This window comes from Leguminivora glycinivorella, chromosome 8 (genome assembly GCF_023078275.1).
Source record: "Leguminivora glycinivorella isolate SPB_JAAS2020 chromosome 8, LegGlyc_1.1, whole genome shotgun sequence".
NCBI classification, from domain to species: Eukaryota; Metazoa; Arthropoda; class Insecta; order Lepidoptera; family Tortricidae; genus Leguminivora; species Leguminivora glycinivorella.
In genome coordinates this window covers 15,572,950-15,596,471 of record NC_062978.1, presented here as the reverse complement: position 1 = coordinate 15,596,471, position 23,522 = coordinate 15,572,950, and the positions used below count along the sequence as shown (strand labels likewise).

The 23,522-nt window shown below is 38.9% G+C and overlaps 1 protein-coding gene across 2 annotated transcripts in view; it reads left to right on the top strand.

Annotated features, from left to right (window-relative positions):
* Positions 1 to 23,522, top strand: part of LOC125228543 (protein O-mannosyl-transferase Tmtc3) — a 218,580-nt gene that overhangs the window by 148,243 nt on the left and 46,815 nt on the right. Inside the window, exons 1-2 of one of the 2 annotated variants that reach the window (XM_048133146.1) lie at positions 6,856 to 6,895; positions 10,908 to 11,044. Coding sequence is in view for 1 of the 2 variants with exons in the window: in XM_048133145.1 (XP_047989102.1) it covers positions 10,908 to 11,044 (137 nt within the window). In the remaining variant the exon portion in view is untranslated. Of the gene's footprint in view, positions 1 to 6,855; positions 6,896 to 10,907; positions 11,045 to 23,522 lie in introns of those variants that run through there. The other variant, XM_048133145.1, reaches the window with a different exon arrangement.

Genomic DNA, 23,522 nt, shown 5'->3' with positions numbered 1-23,522 from the left:
CAAAAAATATAATTTGTAAAAATTATGTTTTGAGCCAATATTTTGATATTAAAATAAAGTTTTTTGATAGTTATTCATAGTATAATATAAAAACAAGTAAACATATGTGTGAAAATATGTTTTTTTCCACTCCCGGGTTACGAAACAACGCCATCTAGTTTTAAAGCAAAAACTAAGCTTTTTTCAGGGGTACGCTTTTTTGTATGGGCTATATCAGTCTAGTATTAAATGGTCCTTGAACGATAACGATTTCTGTTATTTCTACACCCTCAACGCGCTCGCTACGCTAGCACGCACACACACTCCAGACTCACTTCAGAGATTCGCCTGCTTGTCAATAACGGAATAAAATTTCCGGTGGCAGTTACGGCGCGACTGACACATCATTACGTGACTGAACCTTTTCACCCTCTGACATCACAATGTATCAGGCCATCTCATACGACTCGAAATTGTGAAACGTATCTTTGACAAAGTATTCTTTGAAATGGGCCATTCTAAAATACGTCCTCGATGCCATTTGAAAGCGTTCTGTTTGAAAGGAATTGGCAGTCGTTTTCATTGTGTTGCCAAAACGACAAAATTTGTTAGTATTTTACCTACCGTGAAATTAATCGGGAGACATTTGTTTTTATTCCTTTCGTAGAAACAACTCTTTTATGTTGCAAAACAACCATAAAAGCCCCTTTCCACCCCCTGGCGTAGGGAGCGAGGCTTACGGAATAAAACATATCGTATGTTTATTCCAGATTTAAACTTCCGAACATAAACAATGTTAAAATCTTTTCAAAAAAATGTCGGATGAAAAAACTTAAAATAACTAACACATGCATATTTACCTACATCCTACCCACACCGTGCCACAGAAATCCATCGGGCTCCATGTGTAGACTCGATTCTCGTCGATTTATTTAATCGTACAGTACTAACTAAATATTATCAATTTAAGGACTACAATTTTATATCTAGTCTAGCTTCTTCACCCAACGGGCTGCGTTCATATCGGGGCTGAGCAAGTCCAGGGAATGGCCTTCCTCTTTGGGCAGTCATAAATTATGTGTTGTACTGTACAGAGGCTCCGTAGTCACATGCCGGAGAGTTTCTCCAGCCACATTTAAACATGTAGTCTCCGTAAGTAAAGCCCATATAGTTTCACCATGGTGCTCGGTTGCAAGTGTGGCAACGTCGTCCATGTCCTGTCTAACAAGTAAATATTGACGCTGAGCCTACCAATGGTAACTTGTGTAATCCGAGTTGGGTGCAAAATTGTCTCTGTCAAGTGTCAATGTCAGCGTGGTGAAACTGGCCACAGTAAACCACCTTTGAGTGAATGAGACAATGTTGAGAGGACTTTATAACGCGGAAATAAAACAGCTCCAAGTACGAACATGCTTTGTCAGAATAAACGTTCTAGGCTGGTAGATTAAACTGTAGGCTGGCTCTAAGACATTCAGGATAAAATGATGGACTCAGGTAAGTAGGCGGATACCTAGTTAGGGATTCAAATTAGTTTCGGTCGGGGACTAGCATCTCTTGCTTAAAATTACCAGCTAACTCAAAACGTTGTAATTAGAATAAACAATTGAAAGCGCAAAGCACAAAAGTCTTACAGATTCCAATTCCACTCAGGTTTCCGCCTCCAGCCCGTGAATTCAGTTTTATTAATCCCACCGTGCGTATAAAGAAATCATTTGTTTTTATTTTACCCAATTAAAGGGAGGAGGGGGAACAAGCCAACGTGGGCGGCAAACAAATCCGAACGACGTCTCTATTACTTAACGCTTTCTCTCCTGGTGCCGTAGCCGAATGCCATTTCTGCCACGCGAACGCCACCGAAACGCCTCAGAAATGTAGTCTGGCTCTGTCGCGCCAATACGCAAGAGCGCTAGAGATAGATAACTGTGAAAGAGATATTATCGTGAGCGTTTGTGCATTCGGCTACGCACACTGCTTCAGCCTCCCTACCAGTGTTGGGCGTTATTTGTGTAATCTAATTTCCAGTTGAATTACATGTAAATATGTTTTTGTGTTATAAGGAATTGCAATAACATTAATTAGTAATGGCTAACTATGGCTTGGTTTCGACGATGGTGCTGCCCTCCCCCACGTTGGCTAACACTTTTTCCGGAACTTTTTTCTAATTTCAAATTATTTAATGTATCGTAATGTACTATTGTAATTCAATTGTTAGTTCGATATTCAATTACTTTTCGCACAACACTTCTCCCCTGTTATTGCTGGCTGCTACACCTGAAAGCACCTTAATATGTTACGAATAAGAGTTTATATACAACTTTTCCGTCTACTGCATCGAAGTAACTGAATATTATTAATCTTCGGAGTAAATACAAGTAACAGTTTGTGGGTGTCATTCCGAACAGACAAATCCGGCGAATTGATATTAATAAGGGACAGAAGCCCCGCAGACCTTACGGGACCGCCGAGTCGGATCGCGCTGCAATATTACCTGTACAGTCAGCAACAAAGCTACGAATACAGCCAGTGTCAAAATAGTACATTACATCAGAGGCCGGGAAAATGAGGATTTCCGGCCAAGTGGGTATATAATGTTACTTTGCAGGCCTAGGCCTGAAAAATAATATGAAATCCCTTTACAGTCCTCTCGAGTTGTTGCGCCCAAAAAGCGATACTTCCCAGCCCATTTTAAGGAACGTAAAGACAATATTTCATTGCATGTTTGAGAAATAGTTATTTGTTATACAAGGGGGCAAAGTTGTATTTTAACGCCGAGTGTGGAATTGAAAAACGAGCAAGTGAAAGTATCCTATAGTTGAACCACGAGCGAAGTGAGTGGTTCGAGAATAGAATCCTGAACTTGCGAGTTTTTTAACACACGAGAAGTAAAATATATTTTTTGCACCCGAGTGTAACACAAAACTTTTCTCCTCAATGTAGCGAGGAAACTACAACGCAAAAAATGCGTTTATCACTGCTTCCAGTAGTTCCACAGGTGGTAAATCATCTTTATTACTAGATTCACCTACTTTTATCAATTTTAAAGCAGTTAATTTGACTTTATTCAAGGTCAAATTACTTTACCCACTAGTGGATAAAATGCGTTTTTACCCGCTGGTATTAAAGGACGAAACACGTGTTTCCGAGCTAGTGAGGGGAAAATATATATACAGAACTTCATTGCCTGTACATTAAGGTGTGTATACATATTTTTGGCACTTTGTCTGTATTCACAGCTTGGTTGCTGACTGTACGTCGCCGGGCCGGTAATCCGTTCCCTATATTTATAGAGGTCGCATTGTCGACATATACGTTAGGAAAATTTGGCTTCAGTCTTGAATATGTAGTAGTTTGTATGAAACCTTCCTTTGTTCTTACCAGATTTCTATACATTTTTGGTAACAAAAAAGGAAAGTTTCATACAATCAACCTAGGACATTTTGGGAAACCTAGAGGATCTTGCTCAGCATCATGGACTCCTACCATTTTTTATCCAAATCGGAGACGTGATCCAAATGTAAAAACTTTTCGGGAATTGCTGACGTACGCTTTAACATCCAGCTTTTGCAGTTTTGGCTCTGCGTTGAGGAATCAGTCAGTCCGTAGGGACACTAGCATTTATGGGTTCCCTTTATCTTGCAGAATATCGATTGTCCGAAATACATTTGGCATAGCAGCTTTCGCAGAAACATTTTTACCCGAATGATACTTTTGCATAATTGTACAAATAGCATAACTGTCATATCGCATATCATTCATTTGGCAGAATTCTGGATAGCAGAATACTAATATTGTCGATTTTAATATAGCAGAATTGTATATAGTATACATTACATTTCACCGAATTAGTAATAGCGTACTGCTAATATCGTCGACTTTAATTTTGCAGCATTTTATGTCGCATAATACTCATGTTTCTGACTGCAATTTTGCACCGAATAGACGTTCCGCCGAATTTATTTTGTCATGTTGCCAGAAATGTACATTAGGTTAGAACCCCCATCCAGACAAAATACTCACACGACACGGAAATCTTATATGTCACAGAGTCGGTTTAGGTGCGACGACGAGCGAAGCGAGGAGGAGCGTGTTAGGTTGACAGTGAGTAAACCAGAAAACTCTAAGTGTAAAAAATAAATAAAACATAAGTGACATTATTCTGCGCATCAACATTATGCCAATGTATTATTCTGCCTAAGAGAATTGTGCGAAATGACAGTATGCCAAGTCAATAGAACGCGACACAATTTTCGACAAAACAATTAATCGATTAGACGACTATTATAGAATTTACCATTATGCCATTGTATTACTCTGCCTTAAATAATTCTGCAAAATGACAGTATGCCAAGAAATTTATGCAAAAAGTCATTCTGCGAAAAGAGGATTCTGCCAAGCGTTGTTATGCGAAGGTAAAATATGACAAAAAAAATAATGCAAGATAATGGTAATCCAACTTTACTCCTATTACGACCCTGTTACCGGCGGTACGGTACGGTACAATACATTCATTCATCCGCATCGGGAAATAAATTATTTTTGTGAAATTAATCCATTTAGGTTTATTTAGGGTTACATACAACTTGCAGTTTGACAATAATTTGGCACTTTGACAATATTTGTATACCTACCAGCAGCGGCTGATCCATACAAACCGATTCCCACAGGCTTGCCTAAGATTGATTACTAGTAAAGTACCTAATGCAAGGCTAAGATTCTTTTTGCTCAGTGTTGCCTAGGAAAAATTTTCACCAGCCGCCACTGATACCTACTCGATTCTCTTTGTTAGCAAGTTTAAAAACGATAACCTTTTTTTACAGCTGTACTACACTGGGTCAGAAAGTACGAGTCCAGAGTAGTTTTGATGAACGTATCCATAATTAATACAGAGCCTGTCGTGCCTTCCGCCAGCTGTCGTGGCTAAGGCTCGGATACCGCGCATAAACGGCCCGTAATGATTTCCGCAGCAACGGGACGGATGCACGACACAGATGATTTATTTACTCTTTGACGGTGCGTGGATATTCAATTAACACGTCCGTTCTTGTTTTTGCAGGTCATTGGTCAGTTCGCCAAAATATTTTGTTGATGCTTAATATATATTTCACTTTAGTGTATGTATCTATAACGATATACACAACACGGCATAGATTATATTTACTTCTTGACGATGCGTGGATTTGAACTAACGAGTATTTACTTATTTTGGGACAAAAATATTTTCGCATGCTGCTTTTTCCGTGTGGTGGCCGGTTAAGAATTTCACCACCTTCTTTCCTAACCATGGGAGTCGTAGAAGTCGACTGTCGGATATGGGTTTAATTGTGATGTGCTGGTAAATAGCCTGTCACTGCCATATCACAATTTGGTTTTTCGTCACTTTCCTATTTCGCTGTTAATTGGTCAGTTAACCAAAATACTCTACTGTAGTGTGTGTGACTGTGTTTGAGTGTGTGTAGTCCGTAGTGATATCTTATTCGGAGGCTGGAAAACTTATTACTTAAGCAACTTTTCCTGATTTCCCATTTATTAAAAGACATAAAGTAGTCGGGTCGACAGTACCCTAATCTTGGAATCCGTCTGGGCGAAGCCTGTTCGGAGAAGTTTGACTAAACCTACAATGATGAAGTATAATGACCTGTCTATGTCAAATTACTTTCATAAATTCACGAGTCCCTGTTCCTTTAATAATGTCAGTTTTGCAATAAAGGGAATTGGTGTCACACGGCAAAAAAAGGCCAGTATTATGCTGTATCATCCACTTCCACGTATAGATCAAAAACAACCATTCAGCAGACAACTGTAACTCACTAGGCTGTGCCAAACATAAATACTTCAATTTGTTCACTCCAACTGATGTATGTGGCGATACTACAACTCCGAGCGGCTTAAACGGATCACAAAGTTATAACAATATTTATCACTCCTATATTGTAGCCAGTGATAAATGATCTCCATTATGCTAGCTACCTGTCTGACATGGAATTTCATTTAAAGAAGCCCTATATTGCCGTTCCGCTTGCTAATTTTGTATGTCTATGAATCATGTTTATGAGACAGGGACATTTTTGAACGCGTGCAAGCATTGTTGGAAACTGTTAGAAAAGTCGTTTTGGGAGCATTTTATCAGGTTAAGTATACCTGAGTATGTAGAGTAGGAAATTTTACATAAAAGGTATGAGAAAATCTAGAAATATTAAAGTTGTAGGTATGCTAAGCATGTCGTTGCTTAGCGAACTATAAAGAGAACTACTTTAAAGTGGGCTAGCTACCTATGCTCGGAATTTCTCTTGAAGATCAAATCCGAGGTTATTCGTCTGAAAAACATGGCTACGGATTCGATAACGATACACTGACGTATTATGTACATAATAGGTCACTGCGACATGAATGTGATGTATCAGTGTGTTATGTGACTTATGTGTTAACAGTGCGTTGTGTTTCTTGAAATAATAATTATTTTATTATGTAACGATTAATGTAGTTTTGTTTATTTCTTGTAAATAGCTACGATTAGTTTTAAGAACCGACTTTACCGACTTACTATTGTATCACATGATCCTCTATAATGAACATGAACGCAATAAATGAATTAATATGAATATAGGCAAACAGAAAACCGATTAGGGTAGACTGGTTTTTGGCAACTCGCAATTCATGGTGGTGTCGAGCAGAAGCTAGGTGGAGCGATATTTATTCAGTTTATTTTCCAAAATTTGGCGTTGTTTCGAATTTTCTTAATGCTTTCCCAAATATTCGTATAACATCGGAAAAGTAGTGTAGAAGACCTTCACATACAAATACGAGTTTGTATTGTATGTATGTACATGTTTGTATATAAAGATTCATGTGTATAAAGGGGTGAGGTGCTGTTCTTAAATAGTGTTGTTGCTTACTGTCCGTCGTCCTCCATTCTTAGGTACCTCTTCAAATTCTTACCTTTATACACTATGTAGCAGCAGCGGCTGATCCAAACAAGCCGATTCCCACAGGCTTGCTTAAAATTGATTACTAGTAAAGTACCTGATGTAAAAGTAGGTTTCTTTTTCACTCAGTGTTGCCTAGCAGAAATTTTCACCAGCCGCTACTGCTATGTAGTTATAAAGTTCCAATCAAATCAAGATGTAGAACATAATATATTTACCACATATCATAAACAGTCGCAACAGTGCCGGAGGACGGTACTTATCCTGGCACTTGAGTTGAGTACTGATATGAATATTCGACAAACATTATATTATTATCGTTGATCGTCAAAGTCAATGTTGCCGCACAGCTGCATATTAATGCTAGTTTATGATGTTTGCCCGAAGAGATATAGTGCCGATTCAGGAGATTTAAACTTGTTAGATTAATAGCTGTTTCAAATATAACACATAACATAACATACATATAATCACGCCTGTATGCTCAAAGGGGGTTGGCAGAGCATATGAAACTGCTTAAATCTCTGTGCCACCCAGCAATTAACGGGTTGAAAAAAGAAACAAATATTGTGATATTGTTTGGAATATATTTTGTAGTTTTATTTCGTATTGTTTGTATTTTAGGTATACGGGTCTAAAATTCTAAATGCTTGAGCTAGAGAACATTACGTATTTACAACGCATAATTATTAGCTTAATATTCGCCTTTAAGTAAGTATTTTTAGGTTCGCAATGATGATATTTTTATTCACCGATACCGATTGATCCCGTACAAATCATTTTCTTTTCACAGGGAAAAAAAACTGTTATTTGGGCTACCTGTATTTGAGATTTAGCCTCAATTCGATTTTCTACCTTTACCTTATATTGTTCCTGTATGTTATTCTAGGGGGCCAAAGTGGCTCCAAATGGTTCATGTAATATTATATGTATTACTCACGGTGCTGCTCACCAGGCCCCGTAGCCGAATGGCATTTCTGCGACGCCAAGGCCGAAACGCCATTCGGCTACGGGGTCAGTGTGCGTAGCCGAATGCACAAACGCTTTACGAAACGCTCACGAATCGTGAAGTTCTGTTAGCTTGAATTTGTCTTACACGCTACCGCTTGACTACACATTCATAACATAGAAACTATTAGTCATTCTTGAACATTTCACGTGTTAGAGTGACCTTGTCACGTCAAACTACACAATTGAATAACTTTTCCCATTAAAAGGTCGAAACCTTATGAGGAATAGGAATAAAGTGGGTACTTAAATATATACGTATTTAGTCACGGGCCATTTTACGTATACGTATTCTCACTGTGAATTCTGCATAATGAAATGAAAAGAAAGGTGGAAATATATATCTAGGAATACCAGTGTGTACTTCAGGGGTATCACTAAAACTACCTTACAGGCATGCATAATGTACTTACATTCTAATCTATTCAATAACCTAGCTTATTTATAGTTGAGAAATTCGTTTATACTATAAAAGCATTTATACACAAGCCATTTCTTTAATTCTTTTTTGAATCGATTGAATGGTAAATCCTTAATCTCGTCCGGCACTTGATTATAAGTCTTTATACACATAATAAATGCATTCTTTGCTACGAGTGACAGCTTTGTTGGAGGTATATACAATTTGTTCCGATATTGTGGACGTACAGGATTTCGATAAACTTCCTTGACTTGCTGGAAGAGATGGCCATGCTGATACACAAATATGCAGGCATTAAATATGTAAATAGACGGGAGCGACAAAATATTCTGATTTTTAAAATGAGGTCTACATGAATCTAAGGTTTTCAGTCCATAAACAGCTCTTACGCATTTCTTTTGCATGAGAAATGCATCATCTATATCCGTAGATCTACCCCACATAATTATGCCATATTGAAGAATCGAATGAATATAACCATAATAGGAAGTAAGTGCCGCATCTATTGAGACTACTTGCCTTATTCTCTTTAATGCATATACAAAACGATTCATTCTCGAACATAGGTCGATTATATGCTCTTTCCAGCTGCAGAACCGGTCAAGAGTTACACCTAAAAATTTAAAACTAGTTACTTCGTCAATTTTATGACCATTGTAGTTAACATCGAGATTTTGTGGTTTTCCCTTGTTAGTATAAAATTGCATTAACTTAGTTTTGGCTAAATTTACTCTAAGATTATTACACTCTAACCATTTTATTGTTTTTTCCAAGGTGTCGTTAATCAATCGTTCGTAAGTGGTTAGATTATCTGATTTAATAACAATACTTGTATCATCTGCAAATAAATAACATTGCTGTGTCAGGACATTTGCTAAATCATTGATGTATAATAGGAACAGTAATGGTCCCATTATGCTACCTTGTGGTACGCCATATTTATTATGTACAAAATTTGATCTGTATTTCATAATGTGTTTATTATATGTGTGAACGTGAACAATGTGAACATGAACCTATGTAGGTAGGGTTGCGTAAATAATGTACAAAAGATATTCAAATATTTTTTGCAAAACAAGTACGTAAGTAAATCTCCAAAATTGATACTTGATAGGAGTAAGCTCTTTTTAAATCTGCCAATTTTGTCAACGTAGAATTGTATAGGATTTATTTGAAAAATTATTTAATAAAATATAATCTGGTGAGCTTATTGCGATATCCTGAAAGACGCGATAACACTATGATATGAATTCGTTTTTCGAATATGTCCAACGAAAAGTTGTCGCTTAGGAAGTCGGTCTGTTATTCTAAAATCAAATACGCCTCGTTAAGACGCTACGGGAGCAAAAATGCTAAAATGGAAAGGAGTCTCCTCTTCAATATGGGAATTTCAGTTAAATATACTAGTGTTATTAACTAGATTTATCGAAAAAAAAAATTGCGAAAAATCTTTAAAATCGAGGTTCCGCTCTCGACTGTTTCCTCCTTCAAAACTTATTTAAACAGAACGAAATTTGAGAATCTGAATAACAATGAAATGATCTGTGTCGGACTGTTTAGATTTTTTGGCTAATTGTTACAATCTTGAGTATCACACCTTTTTTGAGCCATATTGAAAAGGCTGTTTTTACGAGTAGAAATTTCTGATTAGCTCTAGCGTCTCTTAAAATAAAAATAGCAAAAAACGGTCCGACACAGATAAAAATAATAATAATCTAAATCTGTGTTGAAAAAATCATTGCTCTATCTTCAAAAACCAGAGAGGAAATAGGCGAGAGCGTTTGTATGGAGAATTGACCTGTATCGTATCGTCTTAAAACTTGTATAAAGCATTGTAGATACATTCGTTTCGTACACAGATATCTTTTTATCTTCAAACTTTGGTATTTGGCACGTGCCTACCGTATTCAAGCTTAGAATAACCACCCAGCAACAATATCTTCAAAAGGCACGGTAATCGCGATTTTTGCGCGGCTTTCGTGCTAAGACTACTGATAAGAAGAGTTTTTTTACGCACTAGTGCGAGACGTGGTTCATTTCTCGTCAGGTCAAAACTTCAGAGGGCCATCTGTACTGAAAAACGTCGTACGATACACGTGCGAAGGGGAAATTCGTAACTCGTGTCGATTTAAACACTCCTTTCGGTCGTGTTTTAATTTTTTTCCACTCGTTTCGAACTTCCTCTTTTCCGCGCGCACTTGTATCATATACTAGATAAATAGTTAAAAGGGGGCAAAGTTGTTTAACCGCATGTGCCAAGATTGATACCCGAACAAGCGAAAGATTCCAATATTGAACCGCGAGCGTAGCGAGTGGTTCAAAAAGTGGAATCTTGAGCGTTGCGAGGAGCATTGAAGATGAACCCCCTTATTCATAAACGTACTCTAAAATTATCAAGCCGATATAAATTAGTTTGTCCCTTTCGATCACACCTATACGCCGGAAAGGGACAAACGAACATTATCAGCTTGATAACTTTAGTGAACGTTTATGAATAAGGGGTTATTGTATAAACCATTTTACACAATCACGGCGCCTTAATTTGCGGTTCTAACTATTTGTTTTCTTTGTTACAGGAGCAGTCGCATAAATCGTACCGTCCTCTGACGGTGCTCACGTTCCGATGGAACTACGCAGTGCACGGCCTGCATCCGGCGGGGTACCACCTCGTCAACCTGCTGCTCCATGCCCTTGTCTCACTCTTGTACTACAAGTACGTTTATAACGCAATCATACAGGCTTCCCCCCTTATTCATAAACATACTCTAAAGTTATGAAGCTGATAAAGTTCGTTTGTCCCTTTCCGACTTATTGGCCGTATACGGTTGGCCAACTCTCTGCTCCTGGTTTTTCACACCACGACCTCATCTATCTTAGCTACCGCATTCGTCCCCCTAAGTTGCAGTGTGTGACGGTTCAACTGCGCAGTTTCGCTAGGCTTGATATGGAGGCCCTAAAGCGTGAAGCTCAAGCAGCTGACTGGTCTTCTGTTATGTCGGCGCCTTCGGTAGACGGGGCTGTTGCATCTTTAAGCTCGATGATTTTAAAGCTTTTCGACAAACATGCCCCGGTCCGAACGGTCAAACTTAAACGTCCTCCTGCGCCATGGATCACCAGAGCTGTGCGCATTGCGATGACGCGGCGTGATCGGGCGTTTCGTAAATATAAGCGCGACCGTAGTAATGAGAATTGGTGTGCATTCAAAATTGCTAGAAACAAGTGCAATCAGATGGTAAGAGCAGCGAAACGCAAACACATTCACGATAACATTGCTAGGTCATCTCCAGCAGAGACCTGGAAGTTCTTAAAATCTGTCGGCGCGGTCAAGTCTTCTAACACTTTAACTACTTCTTTTTCTTTAAACGATTTCAACTCACACTTTGCTAAACCTTCTGTCATAGATCCCACAACTAAAACTTTCAGCATTTCCGAAATTAATAGCTTACCCTGTATTGCTAAAAACACTTTCTCATTCACCTCGGTGACTGATGATGAAGTTCATAAAATTATCACGACAATCAAGTCTAACGCTGTAGGTGATGATGGTCTAAGTAGAACTATGGTATTTTGCATATTAGAATGTATACTCCCGGTTATAACTTATGTTATCAACCTTTCTATGTCTTCTGGGGTTTTTCCTTCGATATGGCGTAACGCACATGTGATCCCTCTTCCAAAGACTTCCAATCCCAGTTCACTTAAAGATTTTCGTCCCATCTCAATTCTACCATTTCTGTCAAAAATTTTAGAAGCCGTTGTACATAAACAGTTATCCCATCACATTTTTTCTAACCATTTGTTGTCGCCACTTCAGTCTGGATTTCGCCGTGGTCACAGTACATCTACCGCGCTGCTCAAGGTGATTGAAGACGTGAGGGTCGGTATGGATTCTTCGCTGCTTACAGTGCTGGTCCTTATCGACTTCTCTAATGCGTTCAATGCGGTAGATCACGATTTACTTCTGGCCTCCCTTAAAAACCTGAACCTCTCTTCATCTGTCATCGATTGGTTTGCTTCCTACCTTCGTGGTCGACTTCAGTTAGTCTGTGCAGATAACTCGCATTCTGATTGGTGCAAACTACTTTCTGGGGTTCCACAGGGTTGCATCTTGTCTCCATTGCTGTTTTCCATTTTCATTAATCTAATCACAAGCAACATTAAGTGCTCTTACCATCTGTATGCTGATGACCTACAGCTTTACAGTCAGGCTAGTGCTGACGATCTGGATAGGGCTGTCGCCGACTTAAATGAAGATCTTAACCTTATAGCTTCCTGGTCACGTTGTTTCGGCATTGCAGTAAACCCTACCAAATGTCAGGCCATCATACTGGGTAGTACTCGCTTGCTTTCCTTGACAAATGCAGCAACAATAGCCCCGATCCAGTACGAACAAACAGCCATCCCTTTTGTTCCGCAAGTAAAGAACCTAGGGTTGATTATAGACAGTGGCCTTACATGGGATCCCCTGGTATCTGATGTCAGCCGGAGAGTGACTAATACTTTAAGAGGTCTCTATAGATTTAAACATTTTCTTCCATCTAGCACCAAGATTCTCCTAGTTCAAGCCCTCGTTTTGCCCATCATGGATTATGCTGATGTGACTTCCAGTAATCTCACTCAAGCCTCTCTATATAAGTTCGATCGATTGCTCAACAACTGTATCCGGTTTGTTTTTGGACTGCGAAAATACGACCATATTTCAGCATATCGTAAGAAACTAAACTGGCTCCCTATTCGACAACGACGGTCGTTACGTATTCTCTGCACTTTATTTTCTATTTTATTTGACCCTTTTACCCCTGATTATCTTCGTTCCAAATTTAAATTTGTTTCTCCGCGTCCCGGCACTGATCTCCGAACCACCCGTAGTCTTAAACTTATCGTCCCCCAGCATCGCACAGGCTTCATGTCTAGTTCCTTCACTGTGCAGGCGATCCGGCTGTGGAATGATCTTCCGCTCTCCAACAGGCAGGCCCAGAGCAAATAGTCTTTCAAGCGCATGTTAGCAAGCACCTGTTAGAAAAAGTTCAATAGTTGTCCTCATGATGTTTCACAATGGTTATTTTATTTTATATATGTATTTTATGTATATTTATTATATTTAGCATTATTTATGTATGTATATGTAGATATAACTAGTTAGGCAAATTTAGGTATATGTATATAATTCCTTGTTGTTTCACTACTTAACTGTTTTATGACCCTGCACCAACACGATCTCTCGGTTTAGCCCATGGTTGACTGGTAGAGAATGCCTGCTAGCATTAAGTCCGCCATTTGTACTTTTTTAATTGTGCAATAAAGTTTAAATAAATAAATAAATATTGGTGTGATAGAAAAGGACAAACTAATTTATATCGGCTTGATAATTTTAGAGTACGTTTATGAATATGGGGGTTCATCTTCAATGCATTGGATAGACCGCTATAGAGATATTATATAGAGGCTCGGGCACACTGATGTCAACAGAAATAGTTATTTATGTGAGTACCTACTGGTACATAATGAAAGGCTTAAAACATGGCTTATAACACGAGTGTTAATGTTATAAACTTTATCTACATCCGTGTAATTTTTTTTTTAATACAGTCGCTCAAAAAGTGCACGTTTTTTGGCTGTTTAGCGTGCGAGAAGTTGTATTTTACGCACTAGTGCGTAAAAAGTATGCGTTCCATTTTACGACTACTTTTCGAGCTGTTTTAATATTAGTATATTTTACTAAGACGGAATAAAACTATAAACATACTATTAAGTGATTAATGTTTAAATGTAATTGTTTATTTTAGTCATACTAAACTCGCGTGCCGCTCGTGGCAAAATGTCTCGAGACTCGTGGCGTAATGACATACTTCTCGAACTTATCTCATACTTTGATAATAATTTGACGTTTTTTACACATTCTCGGTCTCAGAGAAAACCACAGGGACAATGTCGTCCTCAAAACGTCGGGACGGGAATCAAACACTACAATTATTTATTTTATTTATTGAATTATACATGTGGGTACAAATACAGTTTTTAAATTTATAGCTCCACAAAACTATATATATATAGTTTGACCGTGGAGTCAAACCTCGGTAATGGGCATTTTCACAAAACTGACAGTGAGTTAATTTTTGTTAACAACTTGCGCTAATTGGGGGGTCCCAAATTCTGAAAACGCTCTAATACATCAAAAAATAGCATCGCTATCTAATCTAAACCATAAAAATCTCTTGGACGATCCAGAAGAATGGATGATTCTGTCTGTAAAACACATAATTGAAATTCGAAATCTCTCCTCAAAGACGAATTGTATCTACAAATACGTGTATAAAATAAATTATGTCTCGCTACGCTTTTCTATCCGAGAGAACGGATTAATTAATATTGAATACTTCGTTTCTCAAAGGAATACTAGAAAGAAAGACCGTTGTGCTATCAAGAATTCTCGTTTATTTGATGATTTAGCACTATTATCGCGTTCTAAAGCTACCCTATCAAAATGTATTCCCTGGGAAGATATATTTGTATGTAATTAATTATTTATAGTAATTGCCTCGTGTAATCGTACATTAAAAAACAACTATTTTGTCATTTCTACACCCTATATTTATTAATTTTCGTTCACTTTAAGGGAATCAAATGTCAAATAAGTACAATTAATTTCACTAAGAAACTAGTGTCTTGACTCTTATGTTGAATAACTATATCTTGATTACCGTTATTACTTCCTATGTTATTTGTTTTGATATTTCAAATCAAATCTTTAACATTTATGTTATTCTTATGGTTCTCTCGTGTTAATTCGTTTATTATCTATGAAAAATGTTTCTTGTTTTAGAATTTAGCAAAAAGCTATAGACCATATAGCTTATGTTAATGAGCCTAACGACGAGTTGAATTTAACGGAAATAATAAAAGTGAATGGCACAGGCAAGCATAATGGCTAAGCGAGATTTTTGGCACGTCTGCGTCGGGTGCATAGTTAATTGCATATCGCGGGCCCGAGCTTTAGTAGTAAGATTTTCCCTTTGGGTGCGCTGTTCATATTTTGCAAACTATTGTTTTTATTTGTCTTCTCACAGACTAAACTATACGTGCTGACTTTTCAGTGTTGGATAGTCTTTGACACTTAGTCGACTATAACATTTCATTACACTTCACTTTAGTTAACTGAAAAAAATTCAAAAATAGAACCTCATACAAGTTTGATACTAATTTGCGATACCTATCTATCGCGTTATCGACCAATCAGAGACGGTTATTACAAACAATTGGTTGCCAGGTAATTCGATGTTGATACAACGGTGAACTACGCTATTAACATTAATTTTAACTTGAATGATGATATTTTTCGTCCATTCATGATGAAGATGACGACTCATAGAAAAAGTATTGTATACAATAGTGATATAATTAAGGTTTTCACTCTCGTACCGTACTATTAGGCCACTCAGCATGTTTAGGCTACGAAGATTTCGTGGCCTAAACATGGTACTCGACTGAAAAGCTTTGTATTATAACACGATTGTATAAAATACAATTAAAACGTCAAAACTCAATATGGGCTAAACTATGTACAGATGTAGTGCGAAAATATTTGCTGTTTCAGTCACTAACGTGTCATGCTGTTTCAGTCAGTCTCAGTACAAGATGTACTGACATTGACTGAACTAGCATGGTAAATACGAAAATTTCCGGAAAAATACGAAGGAAACCCTTTTCGCACTACATCTGTATATATTATGCACTATAACATTAGCTGATGTTGCACTCAAATCCATCAACTGATTAATGTGTCCGTTACCCCAAATGGCTCAGACCACTTACACCCCCGTAAATGTCTAGCAGTGGCTTAATACATCTGACATAAAAGCGCGGGACAAAAATAAGATAGATTTAAAAAAACTGTTAAGCCGTTAAAGGGGGCGTTTTATTAATTTATATTGTTAGTCACGTGAATAGGGGTCACGTGACGCACGTCAAAACTGTCATACGCTCTCTACGCTCGCTCCGTGATTTTTATCGAAAAGTAAACAATAAATTCGATTCCGGAACGCGTATTTGGTGTTAAAACTATTTCTAGTATCAGTGCTTACGAAAGTAAATAGTTGTATTGTGTGCAAATATAAATTTGCGGCTAGAATCGCAGTTCTAAAATCGGCGTTAAGTGAACTAACTGTAACATTTGAATATCATCTGTGCGGGACAGCTGACCGCTGACAGCCAATCAGCTGTTAGCATTTGCGCGTACGCATTCTGCGGTGTGTCGTTCAATATTGAGTCTTATCGCCAAAGCAAACAGCTCAACTCCAAAATGGCAAGCTGCGGTGGCTGTTTAAATAAAATAACCGATGGGCGATATTTAAGCTGCTGTAACTGCCAAAAAAAGTACGACCTCATCTGTGCCAATATCTCGGAAGATTTTTATAATAGCATGGGACCTGACCTCAGATACTCCTGGAAGTGTGTGGAGTGCAGAAGTGCCGAGCCGAGGACAGACAACACGAACACGCCCGTACGCGGTCTAGGACATGCAAATGTTAACATGTCCCGGGGCGCGCGAGCTCAGATCGATGTGAGCCCCGTAGGACCCGAGGGTGACAGCTCGGTGATGGAGGTGTCCTACACGGACGGCAACACCACCCCGCGCGACAATGGGCTGAACTCGACCAGCGTCAACGACAGCCAGCTGCTAGTCACTGAGCTCCGGCTCTTCCGCGAGGAGATGCGCGCAATGAGCCTCGAGATCCGCGCTCTCCGCACGTCCCTACAGAGCCTGTCAGCCAGGATCGATGGCTGTGACGGGCGCATCGACGAGCTTTGCGCTCGTGTCGAGTCCCTCGAGAGTGGGCCGCAGCAGAGTGACAACGCAGCCAACACATCCCTCGTCGAAACCGTGTCGCAGCTCAGACTTGAGCTCAACGACCGCGACCAGGAGTTGTTATTAAATGATATCGAGATATCTAGTGTGCCGGAGACTAATGGCGAAAATGCGATGCATTTAGTAACAACTCTTGGCCAAAAGTTAGGTATTGAACTTACTGAGCACGACATCGTCGACGCTACCCGTGTGGGGCGCGCGCCTCAGGTGCAGGAGGGAGTCCACGGGCCGGCAGCGCGGCCGCGGCCGCTCGTCGTGCGCCTGGCGCGCCGCGTCGTCAGGGACCGCCTGCTGCAGGCCGCGCGCGTGCGCCGCGGAGTCACCACGGAAGGCACCGGCATCCCCGGTCGTACATGTAGGTTCTATGTCAACGAGCGGCTGACCCCCCACAATCGACGTCTGCTGTACAAGGCCCGGGAGCTCAAGTTGCAGTACTCCTGGCGGTATGTCTGGACCCGAGATGGTAAAATCTTCGCACGGCAGCAGGCTGGTACAACGTCACCGCGATATCGCATACGTACCGAAGCAGACTTAGATCGTGTTTTTGGCCGATCATAGGTTTGTTCGCAATATAGGCCTCTTATCACTCTTGTTAATCGCTATCCGAGCTTGTCTTCCTTTGCTACTGTGGCCGCTGGTAACCATTCAATTAATTAAAAAACTTGCACTGAGTACACACAACACATACACACTTTATTTGAACGTGAATTTATGTATGCACCTTATATACCTTATATTAACATATTTATTCTTTATATCACCTTTGAACAACACTATCTATCTACATAACCGCACACCGAATCACACTTTATCACTTATAATTATAACCTCAAACGCTCCATGCTTACGATCCCCGCGCTTGGTTGCAGTACCTGTAAAGCAAAACCGGTTCTACCCAGCTAGCTACTTACTTATCAACAGGCGCTAGGAATAATATACGTATAGGTTTGTATAACGCGGGATCATTAGGCACGAATCATGATAACTTTATTGCCACCTGCACTAAGCTAGATATGGACGTGTTAGCTATAAATGAGACTTGGCTGAAAGGAGGAGACGAATGCCGAGCCCCGGTGATTCCGGGGTGCAGACTCCGTCACACCCCGCGTCAACTGGGTTCACGTTTACGTGGTGGGGGAGTGGGGTTCTATATTAAACGTAACTTGACCGCGCGTAATTTACCGCACCCCGTAGATCCCAAACACAAAATGGTGGAACAAATGTGGATAGCTATAACGGTACAAGGTAAAAAAATTGTGGTAGGTACAGCGTATCGTCCACCATGGCAGGACGTAGATTTATTTTTAGACGGCATATCTGACACAATTAGCTCATTAACCAGTTATGACCAAATTATACTTCTAGGTGACTTTAATATTAATTTATTTATTGACAATGACATAAAAACATGTAAATTTAACAATTTCTTATCCAGTTTTAATTTAACACAGGTAATAACTGACCCAACACATTTCACAAATAGTAGCCAGACTCTAATTGACTTGGTTTGCACAGATTTACATGCCAAGAAAACACATATTGAGCATGTAGGGTCCCTCTTAGGGCACTGTATTATTATGTGTGAGTTCGCAATAAAGCGGAACAAACCGAAACCCTGCACTATACTGCACAGACCCATTAATAACATTAATCTCTCTCTGTTCGATACTGATATGCGTAGTATTAGTTGGGACCTGATGTGTTTGCTGCCAGATGTGAATAAAAAAGTAGAGGAAATGACCAGGTACATATTGTATATCTTTGACTTACATGCACCCTTGATAACTTCTACAATAAAGGGCCCATCATATCCCTGGATCACTGACACAGTGAAATTAATGATGCGTTTGCGTGATCAGGCTGCTGCAGATTATCATAAAACTGGTTCTGAGAATAAAAAACTGTACTACAAGGACCTAAAGTCAACAGTTAATGCTGCTATATATAATGAAAAGGCGGCTTTTTTTCGGCACAACATAAATAATAAAATTAAAGATCCAAAATCTCTCTGGAAAAATTTAAAAACCAATATTTTGCCAAAAACTGAAGCAGATCTGCCTTCTACTTTCAGCGACCCTAACGTTATAAATAGCCATTTTTTGGACTTACCTATTGCATCACAGGTGACTATCTCGCAGTTGACATACTTTGAGTTTCACAGGCACAACCAGTCTAAATTTCTTATTCAGCCAGTGAGTCCAGATAAACTGCTAAAAACTGTCTCGAGTCTCAAGTCCAACGCGGAAGGGCATGACTTAATTAATTTAAAAATGCTTTTAATGACCTTTCCATATACTATAGACTTAATAACTAATATAATAAATACTTCCATTGCAACCTCTACTTTTCCTGAGAATTGGAAAACAGCTATTGTGCGCCCACTGCCAAAAATCTCCAACCCATCTGAATTAAAGGACCTGAGACCCATTAGCCTATTACCATGTATGTCCAAGATACTGGAAAAAATTGTATGCACACAGCTAAATGACTACATAGAGAAAAACAATGTCTTGCCTGATGTACAGTCGGGATTCAGGAAAGGCCGCAGCACAGTGACAGCGCTTCTTGACGTTACCGACAACATACTCTGTTCACAGGATAAAGGCATGTGCACGCTGCTTGTGCTGCTTGATTTCTCTAGGGCATTTGACTGTATTAATATAGATCTGTTACTGTCGAAGCTTAGCTATTACGGACTAGATAATAGTGCCCTGCGTTGGTTTTACAGTTATCTCACCAAGCGGCACCAGTATGTGAAACTGTGCACAAGTGATGGATCCACTAAAGTTTCAGATAATATTGATCTTTCTAGAGGTGTGCCACAAGGATCAATACTCGGTCCGATCCTCTTCATTTTATATACAGCGGACATCAGCTCTCGCATTACATATTGTAAATATCATATTTATGCTGATGATATTCAGATATATATCACTTGCAAACCCTCGGAAATAGATAGTGCTATAAATAAACTCAATATGGACCTGGCAAATATAGCATCTTGGGCATTAGATAATAGTCTAATGCTCAATCCAACTAAAACTAAATACCTTATATTTGGCACCAAAACTCAGTTAAACAAGATCAGACCAACTAGAGACGTAATGTTATCAGGTGAACTAATAGAAAGAGTTTATGAGGCTCGTAACCTGGGATTAGTTATGGACAGCGAACTAAGATTTGAGAAGCATGTTGCGGAATCTGTCAGGACCTGTTTCTTTAGACTTAAACTACTCTACAACATACGGCCTTTTATTAACGAAACCTTGCGCATTCAATTGATTGAAACACTAGTTCTGTCTAAATTAAATTACATGGATTTAGTGTATGGCCCTCGGCTCCTATCAAAAACAAAACGGCTTATTCAAAGAGTACAGAATGCCTGTACCCGCTTCTGTTTCAATGTACCACCAAGAGCTCATGTCACGCCATTTTTGAATAAGCACAATATTCTTAAAATGCTTCACCGTCGCAAACTTCATCTGGCCAGTCTTCTTTTTGGCATAGTAAAACATAAATCCCCTTTATATCTCTTCGAAAAGCTGTCATGGATGTCCACTCGCAGGTCTCTTGCAGTACGCACTTGTAGTATACAGCTGATAACTCCTCGGCATGCGACTGCGGCTTTTCGTGGCAGCTTCAAGTACAATGCGACCAAGTGCTGGAACATCATTCCTCCGCCCCTCAGGAACCTACAAAGTGTAACAAGTTTTAAAACCAAATTTAAAGAAATTATACTCAAACACCAGCAGTCACAGGAAGTATTACGGCATGACACAAGTTATGTCTGATGTTCGATCTCTGTTACATGTTAACATATTAAATAGTGCGTACCTGTTTTTCTGTCCTTTCCTCACTATCAAATGTAATGTAAATGTTCGTGTCCTTTCATAGTTTTGATTAGTCTGTTTCTTCTGTACCATATTTGAGGTTATGTTTCTATCCTGTAATTGTCTTTAAAGCCGTGTTTTGTTCTCTTTATATCTTCCGTAGTGTGCATAATATAAACTTGATATGATCACTTCACTTAATTTTTTTACCTAAACTTTCTCCTTGGTAACGGGAAAGCTATTAGATGTACATAATTATAAGCCTCCATGTTACGTTGTGTTGTTTTCAAATCATTTATTTTCTAATACCAAATATTTATTTTACTGTTTTTTATCACTTGTTTACATTATTTAATGATTTACCACTAATATTTATAGTTGAACTATCTATGTCATAGCGTAATGTAATAATTTATTATTATTGTGCTGTACGGTATGGCCATGTTGTAAGTAATGCAAATCAGGCAAATGTCAATTGATGGAATAGACAAAATGGCGCCTTCAGTAAGGACGCGTTCAACTTACGGTAGGGCCGTACCGTGCGGCTGCGTTCGTGTCTCGCAAATGGTCTCGTCGGAAGATCAGCGCTGACCTCCGGGTCGGCATTATGCTGAGACGGGACCATTTCGTGATAAACTTATCCATCCCATGTACATTTGTAGTTTTAGTCATACTTAATGCATAATGTGTAGTTTTTAAGTTTATTACGAATAAATATTTTGATTGATTGATTGATTGATTGACAGAATGACCTGTTTCGCAGTGAACGTGTTAAGGAGCAGTATTTAGGTTCCAAAACTCATAAAAATAGTGCTTTTTTATCATTAAAATAAGATTACTATGTATTTTAATTCGCTATTGTGAGGACTTTTTCGAGGTTTATATCGATTTAAATACACATTAATTTTCGCTTAGTAAAAAATCATCAAATCTCATTCACACTTAAATAAAAAATAGCCACGCTATAAATACTAAAAAGTTTCGGCCGGTTCGCACTGAGCAAGCGTTCCGCCAGCGCACCGCTATCATTGCGCTCCGCTAACGCTACGCTATCAAAACGCTTTATGTGTGACGGAGGCTTTAATCGCGTTTACTCAGTGACTGACTGTAAATATTGAGAAACGTGTTTATCAGAAATTCATGGTAGCGGCCCTGAATCGTGTGTCTTCGTGTAGCTCGTTTAATTACAACATTGTTCTAATAATAATGCGGAAGGGAGCAACCTTTACCTTCGCAATTACTAATTAAATTCTAATTGCGTTTGATTTCAAGTGCCTTGTGCTCGTAAACAGGTATCGCGACAAGAGCCTTCGTTGCGTACAGGTTGTGTTTTAGTTAAATATGGCTTTAATTCTGACACGATCTTGAATCGTGCCTCGTTATTTCAGTAAATTTGATTTACATTTTAAATCCAATCGATAATGATAAGTATTATTTATACACTACAATAACCTTGACTGTATAGGTATACAGTCAAGGTTATTGTAGTGTGTGTACCACACCTTACCCACACATGTGCAAGGCTTAGTATATATTGGCATGTACTTGTTATTTATGACACATTAAACGTATACTCCATACGAAGTAGTTATCATTTACGCTCCACATCACATGGCGACCCTGGCAGTGCGGCCTACCATTAAAGACGTTAAAGTACAGGGGTATAAATATAGATGCGGACAAAGCTCAAATTGCCAAAAATATGTATTCACAACCATACCGCAATCAATAAAATCGCGTACACAAGTGCCGTCGTATCGCTTCCCAGTATATGGTAGCCTTTTCTAGATTTTTTAGTATTTTACTAACATGGAAAAGTGATGGAAAATTAGCGTGTCGGATTGTTGCTATTACGAGTATGAACTAAAAACTTTAACTACGGTGAAATAGTTGCTTCTTGTATATATTTAATTATTTACATACATAATTACATAGTTGGTCTGATATTCACCGCCAACGCAAGCAAGGCGCTATGAGCTACGTTTTTTCCCTCCTCGTAGAGAAAAGCGCCTACGAACAGAAATCTCGCAGCAAGTAGATGGCAGTGTGCGTAGTCGAATGCACAATCAAGTACATCACGGTGTACGAAATATATTATATATCATTTTGCACATGTCTAGTACTTATATGTATAGCGAGCGTATGATTAGCGCCTAATGAGTGAAAATCATATCATTACTTTGATAATATCTATATAAATAAATAAATAAATAAATATTTTAGGACATTCTTACACAGATTGACTGAGGCCCACGGTAAGCTCAAGAAGGCTTGTGTTGTGGGTACTCAGACAACGATATATATAATATATAAATACTTATATACATAGAAAACATCCATGACTCGGGAACAAATATCTGTGCTCATCACACAAATAAATGCCCTTACCGGGATTCGAACCCGGGACCGCGGCGCAGCAGGTAGGGTCACTACCGACTGCGCCAGACCGGTCGTCAACTAATAATATGAATATATAGTGTGCATACATCTACTTT